Source organism: Sylvia atricapilla, chromosome 1, assembly GCF_009819655.1.
Source record: "Sylvia atricapilla isolate bSylAtr1 chromosome 1, bSylAtr1.pri, whole genome shotgun sequence".
Lineage (NCBI taxonomy): Eukaryota > Metazoa > Chordata > Aves > Passeriformes > Sylviidae > Sylvia > Sylvia atricapilla.
In genome coordinates, this window is record NC_089140.1 from 91,793,319 (window position 1) to 91,814,077 (window position 20,759).

Below are 20,759 nucleotides of genomic sequence, written 5' to 3' on the forward strand. Positions count from 1 at the left end.
CCCGCAGGCCGCCGGCGCCGCTCCCTCCGGCTCCCCGCAAACCCCGCGCTGGATTCCCGCCCGCCGCGGCACGGGCGGCGCGGCGCCGGCCTCTCCCGGGGGAACACCGCCGTGCCGCGGGGACACCGCCGTGCCCCGGGGACACCCGGCCCGGCCCGGCCGATCCCGCCACTGCAGGTGCGGCGGCGCCGCGGGAGGCGGCCGCGGGGAAATGCGCGTGTTTGTTGTGTGTGTTGTGCGGAGCGCCGTGCCAACACCCAGGGGCCGCCAGGAAGCGGGGGGACAGTCCCGCCTGCACCGGGCGCGGCCGGAGTTCCCCGGACGCACGTTCCTAGTGTGGTGTGCTCATCCCGATCCCGGGGCCCCGCAGCGGAGAGCGATGGGGAATCCCCGCCCCGGTGCGGCGGCCGCGGACCCGGCTCGGGCTTTACCTCCGACAGCGCCCCGCGGCCCGACGCGCCTGCGCGCCGGCGCCCCCAGCGGCGGCCGCGGGAAGGGCCGGGGGAGCCGCGGCCGCCCCGTCCCCGCCCGCCGGCGCCGGGCTCTCGGCCCGCCGTGGCGCTCCGTGCCGTGCCCGGCCGGGCTCCCCACACCCTGCCGTGCCTCTGCCGCGCCCGGCGTGGCGCGGTTCCCGCCACAGGCGGGGCGGCGGTGCCGGTGCGGCAGCGGGGAGCGCTCTCGGCTCCTCCGGGCTCTGGGCGCTGCCCGGCCCGCCGGGGTGAGTTGTGTGCGGCGGCGGCGGCCCGGCGCTCTCCCGGCTCCGGCGGTGCTGGAAGCGCCGGGAAGGGCGCTCTCCCGCGTGGCGCCGCTCTTGGCGTGGGGTTTGGAGCTTCGAGGCCTCCCTGCTTCCCTTCCTTCGCTCCTTTCTCTCCCTCCCTCCTTGACTTCTTCCTTCGCCGCCGCGGTCCGGGCGGGAGCGTGTCCCTCGTCCCAAACCCCGCTGTGTGCCGCCTGTTCCCGGGCACGCCTCGGGCACTGCGTGCTGTGTGTGTCATCAGTCCCAGCCCAGGCGCGCAGTCCTATCCCAGGAAAGAAGGGGGAAGCTTGAAATGGTCCGGGTCAGATTTTGTTTCGTTAGGTTTTGTTCTGCGTAACCCTCTGCTGACGTGAATGTTTCCCGAGGGAAGCTCGCGGAGAACAATTGTTTCTTTCCATGCTGTAGTTTTGCTCTCGAGTTGAAAATAGGATCATTAGCCTGGAAATTTAAAGGTTGGATATAACTCGAGGCGAGACACAAATTAAAGCTGGAACGTGCCCAACTCTCATATAGGCGGAACAAATATGTAAATGATTTTGTGAAGCTGAAACAACGGTTTGCAATATTTCTCCAATTTTCCTAGAGTTTTTTACCATCTAAAGACAGAATATGGAGCCTGAAAATGAAATAAAGAAGCAAGTAAACCCCTTTCACTGCAATGTAAGTATTACTTTCTGAAAATAGTAACTAATACAAAGTATTACTTATTGAAAATAGTAACTAGTGCAAAGTGATTTTTGTGGAACAAAGTTGTACTAAACCAAGCGTGAACGTTCTTTTTCTCTCTTGAGCAAGCTTTGATAAGTGGCACTGGAGCTGAACTTATTTTGGTGACTTTGTCATGTTTGACTTGGATGTGTGTTAAGAATCGCTTATTAAAATGAATAATATTATGTTTCTAAATAAAGGCATTCTTTTTAAAAGTGAATGATTAAGTGTACGTCCTGCTCAGAACAAAAAAAAGTCCTGATTTCTCTGGTTGTCAGTTTTAGTGCTGTTTTTTTAAGGCGTACTGGCATTTTAAGAGGAGAAGAAAATAGGCTGCTGCTGTTCGTTCACATGAGTTTAAACCTAGTCTGCTCCTGTTCTGAACTGGCCCAGGCATAAAATAGCTGTGAAAGGGAAGTTTTCCAGAGTGAGCGAGGCAGGCCCCGAGCTGATCAGAGTGTGTTAGTGTGGATGCAGCACTGAGGGGACCTGGCCACCTCAGGTCACAGTTATGCCGTGCCTGTGTCTCACAGTGTGTGAGGAAGGTCGTGGATCTCTCTTCACTCATCCACACGTGCCCACGCAGTAAATGTTATGAGATAGCTGCAGAGTTCTGGAGCATCTGAAATTCTTATGTGATGTGGAGACTCTGGTTCGTTCCACTGGGTTTTGGTGGCCTTGGAGCCGTATAAAATTCAGTTTTAGGAGGCTGCTCTAGTTTGTCTTTGAAGTAGTAGTAGTTTTGTAGAACTTAACCTGTACCAACAGTTAGATCATAGATCTATTTTGGTATCAGTGGTATTTTATTTCTCTTGTTCTGTGTGCAATGCTAAAAATACTTCTCTTTTATCTAGATTTGCAAAATCTGGTGTTCTTCAGCATTAAACTTGCAGACTCACTTCCTTGGAGCGAAACACAAGGCGGTAAGATCAGTTTTTGAGCGCACCTTTTGTCAGATTTTACCAATTTATTTAGCAGTAGATTATGGAGTTTGAAATCTAGTTTTCCATGTGGTGTTGAAACATACAATTTCAGATATTTAACTAGTTTTGCTAATTTACTGTCTTCTCTACCATGATAAAGTAGAACTGCGTTTTGTACATTAGTCCTGTCAGAAAATGTTACAACTTAATCTAGTAAAGACAATACATGGAATACGTGGCTGTTAATAAAGGGAGAATAGACTTACTTAAATCATAGACAATCTCCAGAAGAAGAAGGGATGTTTTTATTTTTTCATTTTCCTGTAATTGTTCACCTGAGATAGTCTATGCTGTTGGTATTAATCTAAATTGTTTTATATATAATGAAAGCTTTGTATTGTTGTTTTTTGTCTCTTAAATGTGTTTCTTCTTTGTTGGTTGATAACTTGGTAATTTAGATTGAAGAGGCATTGAAAGCTCATGGCATGAGTAAGTGCAAGACTTTTTGCTTTCTGCTGTGCTCTGTACTTACATCTTTCTCCCCACCCCAATGTAGTTATTTATGAAACAAATGAGAAAAAGACTTTCTCAAGACTTGTGCTTTAAGATCTGTCTTGTGCTTTTTAATAATTACCTAATAATTACCTAATCAGTCAAGGAGCAAGAGGTATGCAAAGTTGATTAACAAGCACTAGCTAGAATATTAAGAATCACCTACATTAAATTTTTGAGAAACCCTAAGGAATTCAAGACACTAGAGACGGTCAAAATTTAAAATAGAATTTAAATCCCTGTGCTTCCTGAAGCATGTAGAAATACTGTATTTACTTTATATTTGTTTTTGAAAAAGGGTTAATTTGCTTCAGCTAATTAAGATATTTTTAATATTTTAATAGATTTAATAAATCGTTAAACCTTCTCTGGGTCTTGGTGAACTGGTCTATTTCCAGAAGGAGCGGACGTCTAACTACATTCGCAATCATTCTCCTAATTTGGTTTCATGATGCACCAAAATGTATTTTCAGGTTTCTACAGTTCACTGCTCCTAGAATTTGGTTTGAAAAATGTTGTTCAAGTCAGACACAGTCATTGGACCTACCTGATCTGAAAATTTTTGTTTGAACTGTAAAGGAAATTTAAGTGATTAAATATTTATCAGCTGGGTGCTGTTGAAATAAATGTCCTGAAATTCCTAGATGCCCTGAGATGTTTAGAGACTTTGAACTTGATTGATCTTCCTCCTTGCCTGCTTCATTGAATTGCCTGACATTAAAGAACTTTGTTGTTGTTTGGTGTGAATGTTTTTTGTCCATCTTTTGCATTATGGTGCTAATAACACCAGGGTCATGGGTTCAGTCATTATAGAGGACACAGTGATCTTTGTGGGCCCCTTCCAACTCAGAACAGTCTGTGAAAAAGTCTCTTAGCGTGTTCAAAACTTAACTCAAACATAGCTTAGTTTTCGCATGTCAACAGAAACTTAAAGAGTTTTTTGCAAGTAGTTAGTTATTTTACCAAATTGTTCTTTATGCTAGCAATTTTATTTCCATTTCTGTGAGATTTTTTTGTTTTCTTTTGTTTTCTTCTTCTTTTTTTTTTTTTAGTTGAAACAGAAAGTTGCTCGGGGAAGAAGTTGAAAACACCTGCAAAACTTCCTGATTTTGGTAAGAATTTTTAATGCCTCCTGTCACACCTCCTCCTCTGTGCCCCCCACCCCTCGAGAAAAAATAAGTGGAAGCAATAAAAAATTTTGAGGTATAATATTACAAGTGATGTCCAGATCTAGCAGGTCATTGGGAATTCATTTCTGTTCATTGTGCTTTCAGTCTGCAGTAGTATTTTGTACTAATAATACTTAATTTTTGCAACCCAAATGCTTTAAAAAGAGTGGAAATAAATTTGGTGGGGTAGTTTTATAATAACTGACTTAATTTGTGATGTGGGTCCATGTATGAGCAGGGACCTGTACAGGACTTCAGTGATCCTTGTGGGTCCCTTCCAACTCAGAACAATCTGTGAATCTGTGAAAAAAATCTCTTAGCACATTCAGAACTAAACACAGTTTAGTTTTGTCATATCAATAAAAGCTCAAAGAGTTTTTTCTAAAGTAGTCAGTAATTTTACCAAAGTGTTCTTTCAATTGTACTAACAATTTTATTTCCACTTCTTTCCGATTCTTTCTTTTGTTTCTTTCTTTGTTTTTTGGGTTTTTTTAAGCTAAAACAGGAGGTTGCTTAGGGAAGAAAGGGAAAACACCTGTGAAACTTCCTGATTTTGGTAAGAATGTTTGATACCTCTGCCCACACCTCCCTGAAAAAATAAAAAAGTGGAAGAAATAAAAAATGTTGAAGTACAAGATTACAAGTGACGTCTAGATCTTAGCAGGTCATTGGGAATTAATTTCTGATCCTTGTACTTTCAATATGCAGTAATGTTTTGTAATAATACTTAATTTTTGCAACCTAAATACTTTAAGAAGAGTGGAAATAAGACTGGGGGGGATAATGTTTTATAGTAACTGACTTAATAAGTGATGGGAGACCGTGTATGCACAGAGATTCACTTGTGTGTGAACTTCTTACAGTGCCACTGGAGCCAGAGAAGGTTTATGGAGCGGAGAAGTTCTATGGACAGACTTTGGAAGACCAGCTTAATACATGTAAAGATTCAGAACCTGCACTTGGTGAGGGCTTTTAATGCTGTAATTGTTTGGTTTTGTGATATTTACCTCTAAAGAGTATGGATCGGGTTTATAAAATGTAAAATTAGGTAATGTGTAACAAAATCTTCTTATGGTTACACTGAGTATCCGATAGTATGGTATGAACGTGACAGATCATAGTGACAAAATCACTTGATTTGGCCTGGAAAATGGCCATATTGACAATATCCTCTAGAAAAATCTCATACTGACAATATTCTCTAGAAACAATTTAAAGTGATAAGACAGAAATGAACTTTAACTTACAAGATCAGTGTGGCTCTTTGCAATTTAACTACCCATCTATCCAGTGAAGGGGAGATAGGTGTTGACAGAAAAAACAGCTAGGGATATATGTTAAAATACATTTCCTTCTCATTGGTTAAAAAGTAATTGTTGTTATTATTTTTTTTAAAAAATTGTTGAGTCCTATGTGGTAAACATAAGACATCCTAAAAACATTTGGTTTTTACCTTTGGTGTTCAAGAAGTCTAGACATCCAAAAGATAAACTATTTGCTGGTTCTAAAAGTCTTCATTGGTGTATTTGACATGCAGTAGTAATCTTCTCCTTACATGTCAGCGCTTTAAGATCAGTTCTTTTGCAACCAGCACTGATGATTTGCTCCAACAAACATGAAGTTTTCTAAGTTGTTTGATTTTTTTTTTAATACAGGGCTCAATTACATAATAGAATACCGAACAAAAGACAATGTTCCTTTTCTGTATGAATGTCAACTCTGCCACTGTAAAACAGGACTGAGTAGTATGTTCATGCATGTTTGTGGCTCCAAGCATAGATTGGCATATTTGGTAAGTTCTTTTGTTTGTTTGTTTTAATGTAATGCTTTAAGGAGAGTATTTATTAGTTAGCTTTTGTGAAAATCTTTTTATTGCAGTTGTGCAACTGTGATGAATACACTTAAAATTCTTCTCATCAGTAATGTGTATGTCTGTCCATTGTTTGACACTGAGTTTAGTTTATTCTGTTTTGGTCAACCAGTAATGAAATCTATAGCTAAAATGGACTAGAAATAGATGTTTGACTGATTTTTGTATTGTGTAAAACAACAGAATCAATGAAGAAAGTATTCCATCTTTCAGATGCTTTAAGAGGAACATATTTATAAATGAACGTGATACTTATTAGATAATGTGATATATGTTAGATTATTAGATACTTTGACTTGGAATCAGGCGAGAGAAAGCCCAACTCCTATTCTGTTTTGAGGTGGGACAAGACATATCTGTTGTGTTGCTTGTTTTATGACCAAGCTTTTGAGGGTCATGTCAGCTCACAAACATTCAAACACATTGTCATTTCCAGTATGTTTAGAGAAATGAGGCTCTCCAGTCTCTGAATGTTTTCTTGAGTATATTGGCTTAGGACTGGCTTTTAACAAAACTGAAAAAGTAATATGCTGAAAAGTATTTTGATACTTTCAAAAAGGTCTCTCAAAATTGGTATTATATTCAACATATCTCAATGTCATAGACAGCTGACGTTCACATAGTATTTTGGGGCAGCTTTAGGCCTAATGTTGAGTGTGCTGCTATAAATCTGCAGTGATGTCTTTCATAAACACCATGCTGTTTCTGGTCACTAATTCAGATGTACATGCTGAATTTTGATGTTCTCAGCTATTGCATTTCTTGCATACTTGGAACTGTTTCCTGCAATTCTGAATCTTACACTTGTTAACTGCGTCTCTGCGAAATTCTTAAATACTATAAAAATATAATAATTCATGAAGGATTACTTTTAAGTCATGCACCTGAGCTGGATTAACCCTAGGAAGTGGAAAAGGCAGGAGACTAAATGACAGAAATTTGCTCTGCTGAAAAAAGAGCCTGAAGATCCTGGTGGATAACAAGCTCAAGCTAAGTAGTGCGTACCTCGGTGTCAGTGAAGGCTAGCAGCAAGCTAGGCTCTACTAACAAGGGTACAGCCAGTAGATCAAAGGAAGTGATTATTCCCCTATTCTTGATCCTTGCCAGGCCATATCCAGGGCATTGTGTTCAGTTTTGTGCTGCTGCAGAAAGGAAGCTATTTATGAAATTGAGCTAGTCCAGTGGAGAGCTGCCAAGATAGTCAGGGGGCTGAAGCACCACTTGTGCTATGAAGAGAAGTTAAGGTAATTGGGTTTCTTCTGGCTGGAGACGTGTCAGAGGGATCTTGGAGTAACCCTCCAGTACCTCAGAGGAAGTTATTAAGAAGGCAGAACCAGACTCTTTTTGGAGCTTCTTGGCAGGAAGATAAATTAAAGCAGGGGATTTTCCTACTTGCCATGAAGTTTTTGCTGTGAGGGCAGTCAAGCATTGGAGCAGGTTTCCAGAGAAAGGGGGAAGTTTCTCTCTCCAATGGTTTTTAGACCCAAGCAGGCAAAGACTTGTGCAACCAGTTCAGCATTCAGTATCAACCCTGTTTTGAGCTGAAGAATTGGCTTCAGTTCCCTAAATTATTCTATGTGTAACCATTTTAATATGTATGTATATGTATATGTATATGTATATGTATATGTATATGTATGTGTAAAAGTTGATTTATCTCCCATGATTATTAACTGTGGGACATCTGGAAGTGGTTGTGTGATTTAAGGATTTGCCTTTATTTTCTAGAGAGAACATTATCCAGAGATAGCACAATCTGATGAAGTTACGGGTAGAGGCTCTGAACTGAACAAAAAAGTCAGGCAAGTTGGATTAACAATTGAAAAGAAAGAAGGAAGAAAACAAATACAGGTACATTTCTCTTAAGAATTCCAGAAGCTTTATATTTAATAAAAAACCAGAGAATGTAATTTCTGTTACAGTGGACAGATTTGTTTCGGAAGGTAGGAAAATGTTACTTTTTAAAACTTTATTACAGGAATTTTTGTCATTAGTAATTCCTCCAGGATTATTCTGGACAAAATTTCCCTGAGTGCAGAAATAACACAAAAATATATATACTAATATTTAATCAATTCTCAGCACTGTGTGTGTGTTAAATAAGTTTTTTGTTGCTAAGAATCTGCCTTTATAACTTTTCTGAATAGTTTCTGCTTTGTAAGCTGCTCATGGCAATTTTCAAGGAGGTAAAATTTCTGATAGTACAGATGGAAGTGTGGGAATTTGCAGGTTGACATGAGATTATCAGTAGTGCTATGGGATCACAGAAGTGCCATGAGCTTAAATTATTAAGGAACTGCGTCCTTACAAACATTTTCTTGTGGAGATATCTTCGTATTGCTCTCTGTTGATACTTGCACTGCAGTATTATTCATAATACCTTTATGTGGACAGGGTATTGGTGTAGTTTCTTTTTGGGGTGCACCTTACCAGCAGCTGGTTCATGACAAGCTTATTGAGGTGCTCACTGTTCTTCGTGGTGCACATTAAATTTGTTTTCTTCATCAACTTCAATTTCTGTTGGCATCCTGCTTGTTAGGCAGTGTTTCTTGACAAGATCCCTTGCCAATACTGCTTAATGTCCACAGATGTCTCCTTCCAGAGTGGAGTTCCCAAGGTTCCTGTGTTAAAGCTGGTGGTCTTCTGCCCCTCTGAACAAAGGCCTGTGTTTCTTTCTGTGTGATACTATCACACTTAGGCTCAAGGATTAGAGCTTGCTCTGATCCTACCATTTTCTGGTAAAAAAAAGCAAGTATGGGAATATTGTATGATCAAGTCAGGAATGAATGCTGTAGAAGGGAGAAATTTCAGATTATCAAATCCATTCTGTCTGCACATTCTTTGTTTTTAACCTCTGCTTAAAAAGAAAAGTAGCTGACTGTTGGCAGCAACTTTTTCATTTGACCTACTTAAATTTCTTCTTGACTTGAGACTTCATTTTACTTGAGATTTATGTTCATAGATATGGAAATATTTGCTTCCATCTATGTTTTGTAGACCTTTTTGTTTTCTCTTGGTAGTCTATTACATCCATAGCAATCCATTCTTAATTTAAGGAACTTTTAAATGAAGTGTGTGTAACCTGGTTTAATTTTACTGCTATATCTTCTGAAAACAGCTTTTTTAATTTTATTTTTTTTCCTAAGCTCTAGAATAAATTTATTTGTGGCAAATAAGGGTCCAGGTTTATTGACTTTTTGAATATCCATTGAGGCATTTACACACATATGTTTTACACTACTGATCATACCGTCCTAAAAAAATTAAAATGAATGCTGATGAAATATCTATGAAATAATTTTATCCACAAAATAGCTAATATAAGGGTTTTATTTTTAGGTTGTTAGAGATGTTCCAACAATGAGAAGAAAATGGCCAGAATGTAAGTATGCTCATTGGGGTGCAAATTGTCCATTTCTTATTTGGTCCTCCTTTGATCTAAATCAGACCAGGGTAATCTCTGCAGTGCCAGATTCTCACCAGCATTTTGGTGAACTGGACGAAAGGAGCAGGTTGGGGGTCTATGCTAGTAGTTAATTTGCAGTGCAGAAAGCCACACAGAATTCTTAAAGCACAGCTATAGCTCTTTGGAAGAATATTTTCTGTTTTACTAGCACTGATACTCACAAAATTGTAGGAATGTGGTATGTGGGAGATTTCCCCACTCAGTTTAATGTTTTAAAAGTCACTGTAGTACAGTGTTGTCCAGTGGACACACAGTATGACTGAATGCATCCTGAGGAAATGGCTAAACTTTGCTATGATTCTCACTGCCTGAAAAATAAAGATTAGAATTAAAACTAATGTGCTTAATTTTAATGTATATTACTGTGTAAATGGTACCTTAAAATAGTTCAACAGAAGTAATGAGAGCATCTAAATTAGCAGTGTTGTACTCCGAAGAGGAAAAATTGCCATTTTGAATCTAGGAAAGTGGTCTGAAATAAGTTGAGTCCTTTTCAAATTGGATTTCTTGACTGTAACCTGTTGGTTAATGTGTCATATTTTGCATGTGACTTTGTGGCATTCTACTACATTTATAGTACTTGTATATCTTAGGAAATGCAAGCATGTAATTATAACCAGCCTATAAAATACTTTAAACTTTCTTGCTGATTTGTAGTTTGTATTAAATATGCTGTCGCATAGTAATGCTTGTAAGATTATTCTTCGTGTTTGTTAATGCTATTGCACAGAAACAGAGCTAGATGACATTGAAGTGCAGTAGTAGAACCAGCCTTTATTAAAATAATGTCCATTGTGCTACATTTCAAGCATGTTTAGTTTCCAGTGCAGAGGACAGCCCTTCAAAAGCTAAAGTTCAGCATGTGGATGTGCCCTTTAGTGAACAAACAGATGCAGAACAAATAGGGAAACTGACAGACCCTACCGAAGGTAAGAGGAAAAAATATTTCTTTTATTGTTTGGCTGTTTTTTTTAAACTTTCACCAGTGCATGAGTTATTTACTACTGTATGTGCCTGCTCATTGCTTCCACACCTGAGTTATAAAGATGAATTTGCACAGTTGTGTGGATGGTCTTGGGGTCTGGGGCAGAGGAAGGAAAAATGCCAGTGTTTGTGAAGAAAACATTCTACTTCTACTGATTTATTAGGTTCCATTTGTATTTTACTTCTTTGTGAGATACTTCACTTCCACCTTTAGGTTTTGTTGATGTTGTCTTTAGAAATATTCTTTGTTTAGAATATTTTTTTAAATTAAAACACTGGAAAAACATTACTTCATATACTTTTTTATTGTTTTAGATGAAAATAGTGTTCAGGAGGAGAATGAAGAAGGGCAGAAAGAAAAGGCAAAACCAGATGAAACGGCTGAACCTAATAATGCTATTGAAAGCAGTGAAGGAAATAACTCAGAAAGGTAAAAGAAAAAAATCACCTCCTTCAAACTCATTTAAATTAACTTAAAGGAAAACATTGTACGTGACAATTGTCTGCACTGGATTTGCAGAGTAAAATCCATGTCTTCTGAAATTGTGCTCAGCTGTAAACTTTTGTCATCAACAGAAAACCTGGTGTGTGCAAAGTGACCTCAGACTTAGCTCTGGATGCAGCTGGCTTTTGTATTTAACTATTATCCTTAAGGTATAGTTGTCATGTGCTGCTCAAAATGCCTCTGTTACAGATTCATGTCAGATAGTTAGGGCAGTATGTGAACCGATTTTGGAAGGGAAGGACAAATCAGTAATAGCTGAAACAGTTGGGGTCTCTACAAATGATTTCGTGAAGGAACAATAAGTGTTTCAAAGGAGCAGCTGTGTTCTAAAATGGTGAAGCTGTGTTTGCTGCTTGTGGGCATCTTATTAGTAACAGAGCTGTGAGTTGAATAACTGTGAGCCTTTGTGTGAGGAGGATATCTCCAGCATTGGTCATCTTTGTGCAGCACCAGGAGCCACAGTATATCCCATTTCGTAAGGAATATACAAGCATCAGCCCAAACACAAGACTTTTGTTCCAACAATTTAGTTACTTGTTTTTTTTTTCTTAATAGCATTCCCTTGGAATGTGTTCTACCTTTAAACCAGTAATATCTCTCCCAGACATAGAGGGCTAACACCTTTTGCTTGTTTATTGTTAAAGGAGAAATTTTCATGTTCCTGAAGTACATTTTTTCAGACTTGCCTGTCTGTGGAGGAACCATTATGGAAAATGAACAGTTGAAATCAAATTCAAGTCCAGGTTTATGAATCTTTGTGTTTACTTACTGGCTTTCAAATAGCTAACAGCTCTGAATCAGAGCTAGTTTGTGAAAATATGAAGAACAGGAAACAAGTAAAAGCTTGGCTATTCACGTCTGGTGGTGCTGAGGTCTATTTCTGCCTGGGTCTGATCTTCATTGTGCAGTCTCGTTCTTCTAAATTTTAAGAACAGCTTCCTTTGGAATAGCACTTAATGTTTTTTTCTTTTAATCTGAGGCAAATGGATTCTGGATGACTGTTAGCAGCCAGGTGTTTCAGTGAGAGACTGACTTGGAAGTTAATTACTAAATTAGGACTTCAGCTTGTTCCTTTACTATTTATTTATTTTTGTGAAACTACTGAGAAGATACGAACTCGATATATAGTGTCTTAAAAGAATTAAGATCAGATCTTCACTGACAGCTTGTTTCCACCTAAAGATTCTGCAATATCTGTCTGAAAATTTCTATGACTCCTCATTTCTTTGTAGTTAAGATTCTGAGCAAACAGTCATCTGAAGGTGCAAATTATTTTATTGTCTGCTTTTACTAAACTTTTGATTCCTAAGAAACATTTCAAGGCAGAAGAGAGGTTAGGATTGGCAGTCATATGGTTTTGGTTAATTTAAGAAACACCCAGCCACTCTCAGCCCTGGTTCCTGGGCTTGCAAAGGGATGGAATGTATTTGTAGTAGCTGTAATGGCAGAACAGCACAAATATGGCACAGGAACGTTTAGCCATAGGAATCTTCTTATGCCCATTATTTGTGTGACTGCATTGTAAAGCACTAATTTTTAATAGCTGAATCTTTTAAAGGCAAGTTTGTGAAGTGCTGATAAAAATCCAGCCGTAGTTAGGAGCCTTGTCTCAGTGCAATGTGTACAAAAATCTTACAGCTATTACCACCAATGTTGAGCTTTTTTTATTAACTCTGGGTTTTAGAGCTTATGTGCTAGATAATCACACTAAAAAAAACCCAAATGCATAAATAATTTTGATGATGATTTGGGATGACTGGGATTTCTCTGAGGGAATAATATGTGACCTTTCTTTCAGAGTGTATCAGAACCACTGTAGTAGTAGCGTGTCAGAAATTTAAACTGAATATCAGTTATTATTGGCTGGCTACACATTTTTGCTGGATCAGTCAACTGAATGTTTTATTTATTGTATTTTTAGGTGTGAGACCAATGAACAGTCAGAGGAGGAAAACAAGGAAGCTCAGGTGAATATTTTTCTGTTAATGGGTTACTTCAGTTTCCAGATAGTTAGGGAAATAATACATGATTGGCAATGGTGTTTGCTTACTCAAATTAATATTATTCACAATAAATTAGCTACAAGGTTATTAAGGCAAAACTGATAACAACAAGGTTTTTCCCTACTTTGTTATGAAAACTTATGTACATGTTTCGTAACAGCACAAACAATTTGAATTTTAGAGTAACCATAATTATTACTGTTTATTTGTATTTACTGCATATAGTCAATCTCAGGAACTCTTTCTTTTTATGTTAAACAGGAAGAATTTACAGCAAATTCTGAAGAATTCACTAGTCAAGAAGAACTGTTGGGTTATTTGGTGAGTGTTAAATCTTTCCTTGCAAGATAATTTTTGGAAAACAAACTGAAAAAAAGAAATCACTGGTTTGCTGAGTCTAAAATGTAGCAAGTAATGAAAGGCAGAATGTGGCAGTCTGGTGATGTAACAGATTACTGTTTTGCCAGAAGGCAGGATTCAGAATAAAATGAATGTCACTGAATTTATAATGTGTCTATTAATTTTCAGGTTTCTAGACATTGTTTTTCCCAAGGTATTGGTTTACTGTCAGAGGAATTACTTGCATTGAAAAGTAATTTTTTTTTCAACTATATCTTAGCTTTACTCCTTAAATACATGTTTGGGTAATATGACCTTTTAAAACTTTCTCTCCTTTGTTTCTGTAACTGGTCTATAATTTTCTAATGAGGAATTTGGAAAGATGCAATTCAGTGATGAAAAGAAGCAGAATGAAGACAAATATCAGAGATATGTAGAAAGGAAAGAAGGGTTTTTTTAAGAAATAAAATGCAAGTCGTGTATTTAAAACGGGTCTCCCCCCTGCCCTGGCCCAGAGTGTCATAAACTGCAAAATCTGCCTCTCAAAAGCGTCAGAACACCAAAATTCTGTTCAGTTGTTGAAAGTGTGCATTATGTACACAGGCACAGCAGTGATACAATCAATAAGAGTGGAAAACTGTCAGTTTCCTGTTGTTAGATGAATCAACAACAGTCCTAATCTTGCACACAGAAATGGTGATTTTCATAAAAACACTGACAAACTCTATGGAAGTCTTTACTGACACTTGCTTGACTGATCTACTGCATGGTAATATAGGCACTATTGAGTATTGTATAATAGTTTTTTTCCTCTTTTTTTATAGGGAATTATTAGGTATAGAGATTACGCCTTGTTAATAAGAATTGAATTTGTTTTGAGGCATCTTCTTGCTTAGTGTGATTGTCTTCTGAGAAGAAAAGAGGACTGTTGAGAATGTGATTGGAAAACAATGTTCTGTTTTGTAAACTGTGTAAATCATTTATTTTTGCATCGACAGTGTTTTTTTAAAACACTGCATTGTGTTTCTATTGTTGGATTCAAAGGTTTCTTATGTGGTGAAAAGTAATTTTACAGGTGTCTTTTTTGTACTTGCTGTTTATATTCTGTAAAGCTGTCCATTAATTATCCATACCATATTTCTTTTATTACATCATAGCAAAGATATTCTTGCCACAATTTAGTCTTCTTTTTCCAGCTAGCTTTTGACAAGATCTTCATTAAATATAACATGTTCAAACCAGGGGACAGAAATACTGTTAGTGTTTAAAATATAGTACAATCCCTATTACACTGTCTCATATGAACTTAATGCTAAGTTTTTGTTACTTATTTTCCAGTGTCTCTTGTGTTTAAAGGCGTTTGTTTCTGATCCAGAAGACTTTGAGCTGTTAGGACACACCTGGAGTTCTGTTACTTTGTCCCCAAGAAAGTGTTTTTAGCAGAACTTTCTTGGTGTATAAAGAGGGTGACACATGTAGCCCTCTCTTGTGGGTAGAGCTTGCTTCCCTAGTAGAGCTTCACTGGTAGCAGCTTCATGACTGCTTTTTCCTCAGACTTTGAGGGAAAAAGAAGGTTAATGTAAGGCAAAGCAGCATGTAGTTTTAAATTCAGTAGCATTCTGGCTTTTTCCTACATTCTAGAGAAATGGGTTATGACTGTGTTGCCTCAGGGAAAGTGTACACATTCATTTGTATGCAGGCATCTTGGCAGGAGATCAAAATACATAAGGAAAAGCATTATCTTCTATATATTCCCAGGCATATTTTTGTGTTATTCCTTTTCAAATGATTGTGTTGGGTAGCTGCATCTTCCTTCTCTTAGGATTCTCTTTCATTCTACCTTCCTCCTCTCCATTTAGGGGATTAAAAATAAAAACTCTATTTGCTTTGTAATTCCATCCAAGTCTGACAAAAGGGTAGAGACACAGAGAAAATTAGGTTCCTGCAGGTTTATTTATAAATTTTGATACTTCAGTTTTTCTGAGGAAAGATGTTCTATGGTATGTTGTTTTGTTTCTTTTTTTTTTTTTTTCTAGCAAAGTTTTGAAATACTCAATGAAGATGATGCTTCATTTATCCTGAAAGTTACACAGACTCTCACAAATGCACTGGTGGAATATCGTCAGCAGGCTGCATCAAAAGAAGTAATGCAGATTTTGTTTTGGTTTTGTTCTACAAACCTGTAGATTGTGCATTTTTATTACTATAGATGATACAATAAAACAAAAATGCTGTGTAGACTGTATTGTAAGTTTTGTTCATTAAATACATACATTTTAGTAGTGATGATAGAGTAAAATTTTGGCTTTTCTGTTGACGAGTCTTAATAAGTTCAACTGTGCTTGCTTTTTTTTTTGTTGATAGAAACTAAAAATTATCTTGTCACTTATTTCCTGTGCTTTTCCTTGCAACTAAATTTTTCTGCTACTTTTGCCCATTTCTAACTTAAGCTTTTCTCATCTCTACTGACTTGCCTAACATGCCTGCATCCTGTTTCTGTTCCCAGGCTTCACTTCATTCACTATGTAATTATGCATCAGTGACATGAATTTTTTTTCTTACACAATTTCTGGTCCTACTTTTTGGACTATCCTTTCTGAGGTCTCATTCTTCTTCCATTATTAGAAACCTAGTTTTTCTCCTCTGCTATTACCTGTGGCTGACTTACCTTTACATAGGCAGTACATATGGAGGTGTTTTGAGTACTTCTCTACTGCCATGTTACAAAACAATTGAGTTCTGACTGAAATAACTTCTAACCTACAAGTTGTGGAAGACCAAAATGTTTTCCCACATCGGGCCTTGTTAGTATTGTAAACTGTGATGTTTCAGCTGGTGATTTTTGAACTAAATCTTACTTTTTGAGTGTAAAATGCTTCTTTTTTAGATATGACAAATTGAGAATTAGGCCTTAGTGAGTATCGCTTCATTTCCTAATACAGAGCTTTCTTAGACATGGAGAGATATGATGGGCAGATAACATAGAAGTTATTAGCCCTATGATTTGCAAAAAAATACTTGATTTTTCAGATTTGGTAGCAGAAATACAGGTCTTTTATTTGGTTTGTGATCATTAAAAACGTAGTTCATTGTTCCAAGAGGTTGTCCTGATGAGATTTTAATTTATTTTTTTTTTAACTCATAGGACCACTTAGATGCTGGATATAATGGAGAAACAGCACTAGAATATTCCACAGAACAGTCTGGCCCGACTTCAGCAGATATTACTGACTCTGATACTGGTAATGTTGGCTTTGCAGTCTTTAATGTGGTTTAATCTTAACAGTGAACCTTGCATAAATGATAGTAAGCCTTTCTTCCTGCTTTTCTGAAAGCAGTGCTTAAGAGCAGAATAAAGCCAGAGTAAAGTAGCATAAATAAAATAGTTTTGGGTTTTTTTCCCCCACCCTCTACTAATATTAGAAAGAGAAAACCATCAAAACACATCGATAGTACTTAACTGTAGGATCTGGGGAGAAACTGAGTTAGCACGAACTCTGACTTTCCTGTATTTAAAGGAACTGTTTCTAAGGAGACTTTCAAAGTCTCTCTGGCTTTTTTTCTCCTCCCAATATTTTTTTCCATTTTTGATGGAGGAGATATTTCCTGCAGGTTTAGCCAAATCAAGTTGTTCGTAGAAAATTATGTGGTAGAAGATGGATAATTCTCTTTAATGCCTGAATACTTCACTACTTGGCCTCAGTACTTCTGATTAAATTTTTCAAAGAATCCTGGATTTCTTGGTGGTCATTTTCTTCTGGTAGAAACAAATGGCTGTTTTACTTAGACCTACATAGGAAGTACAATACTATGCTTGGACAGGCAAGATACTCAGAATACTAGTGAAGCTATTTTGTGTGATTTTTTTTCTGTATGGTATCAATTTTCTGGTTTTTCTAGAAAGCTTAGCTTTTGAAAACATCAATTTTATAATGGTAATGGCAAAAATTGCAGTGACTTTGAATGTATGAGATTTGAAACTTTTATTCCATTTTTGCAAGCGTAATGGAAATAAATAGCTTTCACCTACCTCCCCACTCTTGTTTCTCTAGGATTTTCTGTAATTGGAAAGCATTCCTGACACTTGGTGGTTTGAAAATGTTTGAAAATCAGATGTAAACTCTACCAGCAGTGCTGTTGTGCCAGACTGGAAATGTTTGTTTTGAAAAGCACTATTTAGAGAAATAAGTAATGAAGGCTCTTCAGAATCCTCTGTTACTGAAAAACAACATTTCCCTTCTTTAGGCTACTCAAGCAGCCAATCAGCTAAGCAGTTCTTACCAGTCAATGAAGATGAACCTCAGAACTTTTCAGCTGGCTCTTTGGAAACAGCGTATGAGAACAACATCACTACTGAGTTTTTGAACAGTGTAAGAAACATGAATGCTGAGGAAGTTACTGCCACCCTACACAAAATAGCAGCATCAAATCCAGCGTTCAGAGGTAATTTTCATATAATTGTATGCACACACATATATAAAAATGTACATGACATCATTAATTAGCTCTGTGAAATATTAAGGACTTAAATGGGTTGAAGAACTTTGAGGTATTAAGGAGGGTTGAAGAGAATTCTTTTTTCCCACCCTTTAACTTTTGCAGGATCCAGTTTAGGAATGGATTTTTATTTAATTCAGAATAGCTGCTTTCCTATAAATGCATTAGTAATTGCTGACTTTTTTTTTTTTTTTTTAATTCTTCTCTCATTTTTGCATAGTAACATTTACATGGCAAGAGACAGTAAACTGAAACCAAATATTTTGTTATAACAAAATTAGAGTCTTCTCTGTGCTATAAGAGGAGAAAAGTTAGTTTTGTGAATACCAACAGTGAAGAATTTTTTATTTACTAGTTCCTGAAAGAAGTGTACTTCCACAGTAACATAGAAATAATAATGAATCAGAGACAAGTAGTCTTTCTTTTGCTTTCTTGTAAGCTATTAAAGCTATTAAACTTTCCCACATCTTCAGTCAACTACTGCTCTCTCTTCAGAAGTTTCCTTTGTGTGTTTCTAAGCTTCTCAGAGTGTGTTTAGAATCCTAAGGGTTAAAAAAAAAAGGTGAAGATGAGTACATTGTGGGAAATCTTAGAGTTTCCAGGCACATACTGATTGTTCTCAGTTAAGTTATTTTTCTTTTAATAAGGAAAGATCCAAAATTCATCTCAGCATCTGATGTTTTTGTATAACTCATGTTTTGAAGTGAATTTTACCATAAAAATGCTTATTTTCTGGTTTTGTTTGTTTGCCTTTAACTAAGGAATTGATGTACCGAATGTTATAAGGATCCTGACTGAAAGTGGAACTCTGGGACCAAGCAATGGCAGCACACAGTGACATGGTACTTAATAGAGATAGTGTAGCAATGTTTACTTTCTGTAAGTTTGTTGTTTTACTTCATTTTACCTCACTGGAGTTATTTTGTTAGGTTAAAGTTCTGTACAGTGTTTTTTAAATTAAATTAATGCCTTGGTTTTGATATTCTTGTTATTTATTTCTCCATTTAGCTGAAAGTTCTGTATTGTGGAAAGGTTGTAAAATTCATGTTTCTGTGTTAGAACAGCTTTTTAAAACAGGTAACTTGTTTTCTTCAGGATTATTAAATACTGTACATTGACAGTCTGATGTTTTCTTACTGTTGGTTCTTTTACAAAGAATTATCAGCAGAATGAACTACTGCACTCGGCAGTACAAACTCTTCCTGCAACAAATCCTTGGAAGTCATTCCCTGTGGCTGCTGGGACTGAATAAAAAGCCTTTGTAATCAAAAACCCTTTCCCCTATAAGGGTTATGAACAGGTCTCCACATTTTTTTTTTTCTTAATAAGATTAGAAATAATAATAAAAAGCACTGTCAGCCTCATGCTGAGATGAGAAGTGCCTGGATTATAGCCAATTTAGGGAGCACAGAGGCTTCAACAAAGTTAGTAGAAGTTAGGTATGTTTTGAAAATTTAGAGGTGTATCCCAACAGGTGTAACTAGGCTTTGGCTAAGAGGCACTGATGTGGTGGCAAAAGTATCTTTTGTCTTTTATCCTGCCAGTATGGGAGTGAAATTAAGCCAGCTTACACTGTTCTTCAGGCTCTTTTAGCAGGAACTTTTCTCCAACTAAAGGAGCTCTGGTCCTGACTGAATGTACATGTCTATATATTAATGACTTCTACTTTTGTAGGAGGGTGAAAAAACATTTTGAATGGTTATAAATTAGTTTGCTTGGGAAAAAAGTATTTTTTTAAGTGAAGTTGTGTGATTAAAATTCACTTCCTGCTTGTGATGCTGCGTAGCATTCAGTGGTTCTATTTAAAGCTCTTCAGCTTTGCAGCCAAAAACTGGGATAATTTAGATATGCTGGGGCCAGATGGCAAATGAACTTTTTTGTGTTAACTTACTTTTTTTTTGAGATCTGGATGGAATTTGAGAATCCTCATCCTAATGGTTTCACATCTTCATACCATGGAATGCAAGATGCAGTGAAACTAAGGTAACGAAGAAAGCAGCAACAAAATGTATAAGTTTTATTATATGAAGAGACCCAGGAAGGAAAACAGTTCACAGACAAGTTAAAACACTGTTGTAAAGAAACTCTGAGAAATTTCTGGAATGCGTCTGAATCTGTTTTTATCAGAGGCAGAGATGGAACCAGAGTTCTTACAGTTCATTTACTCTGTACAGAAACAGCATTAATGCCTGCTTAATGAAGGTGAACTTAATAATAAAAATTCTGAATTCTGAAAATAAAAACAGAAATATCTTTTTTCTGTTTGTTTTCAAGGTGTGGAACAATCTTTGTATTAAAATAATAAAATCAGAATATCCAGCTGTTGTAAATGGCCATCGCTGAGACAGCTTCTTTTTTCTCTTACTGTGGAATCATTCCAAGCGGAAATAAAGTTACAATAAAGTTGAAATAACTTGGATTTGAGATGGATTTTTTTTTGCTTGGGTGCAGGAGGAGTGTGCTGAAATAGAAAAGACCCCTAAATCTGTAGTACACTGACATAAAATGGTTGAATGGTGTGCTGCAGAGTGCTGTGTACCTCTCAGCTGGGAAACCTGAACTGGGTAAGAGGCACCAACCGTATGCTTCTGGAAACGTTTTCAAAGAACACAGTCCGACACAGTCCATTCAGCAGTACAATTTTTTTTTCTTTCTTTCTTACCTGCTGCAAATAGAGGCTGAAAAAGCATTGTGTTATTTTGTTCTTGTATCTGCCTCTGTTTTGTGATGTCTTGGTGTATTCTTACACTAATGGCAAACTGTGTATTTGTTCCAAAACATGTTTTAATGTTTTACTTGTGCCAGTACTGCAAAGTAAGGAAAAAAAAGGGCATTATCTTTACTGATAATATTTAAACAGTGCTGCTGGCTATATTTAATATTATACATTTTTGATTTCTTACAATAACAGCAAGGCAGACTTCTGAGGTAACTAAAGAATTAATAAAATTAAAAGAAGAGAAAAATTAAAGAAAAATTTAAACCA

At 37.5% G+C, this 20,759-nt stretch overlaps 1 protein-coding gene across 1 annotated transcript; it reads left to right on the top strand.

Moving 5' to 3' along the window:
* Positions 1–516: 516 nt before the first annotated feature.
* LOC136366616 (uncharacterized) lies at positions 517–20,192 on the top strand. The gene is made up of 18 exons (XM_066327818.1): positions 517–727; positions 1,341–1,417; positions 2,320–2,388; positions 2,847–2,877; positions 3,993–4,052; positions 4,606–4,665; positions 4,973–5,071; positions 5,765–5,901; positions 7,708–7,830; positions 9,319–9,361; positions 10,264–10,374; positions 10,745–10,859; positions 12,856–12,901; positions 13,199–13,258; positions 15,313–15,420; positions 16,422–16,518; positions 17,522–17,719; positions 18,535–20,192. Exons 2-18 carry the CDS (start codon positions 1,367–1,369, stop codon positions 18,609–18,611), a joined length of 1,485 nt encoding a protein of 494 aa, XP_066183915.1. The 5' UTR covers positions 517–727; positions 1,341–1,366; the 3' UTR covers positions 18,612–20,192.
* The last annotated feature ends 567 nt before the right edge of the window (positions 20,193–20,759 follow it).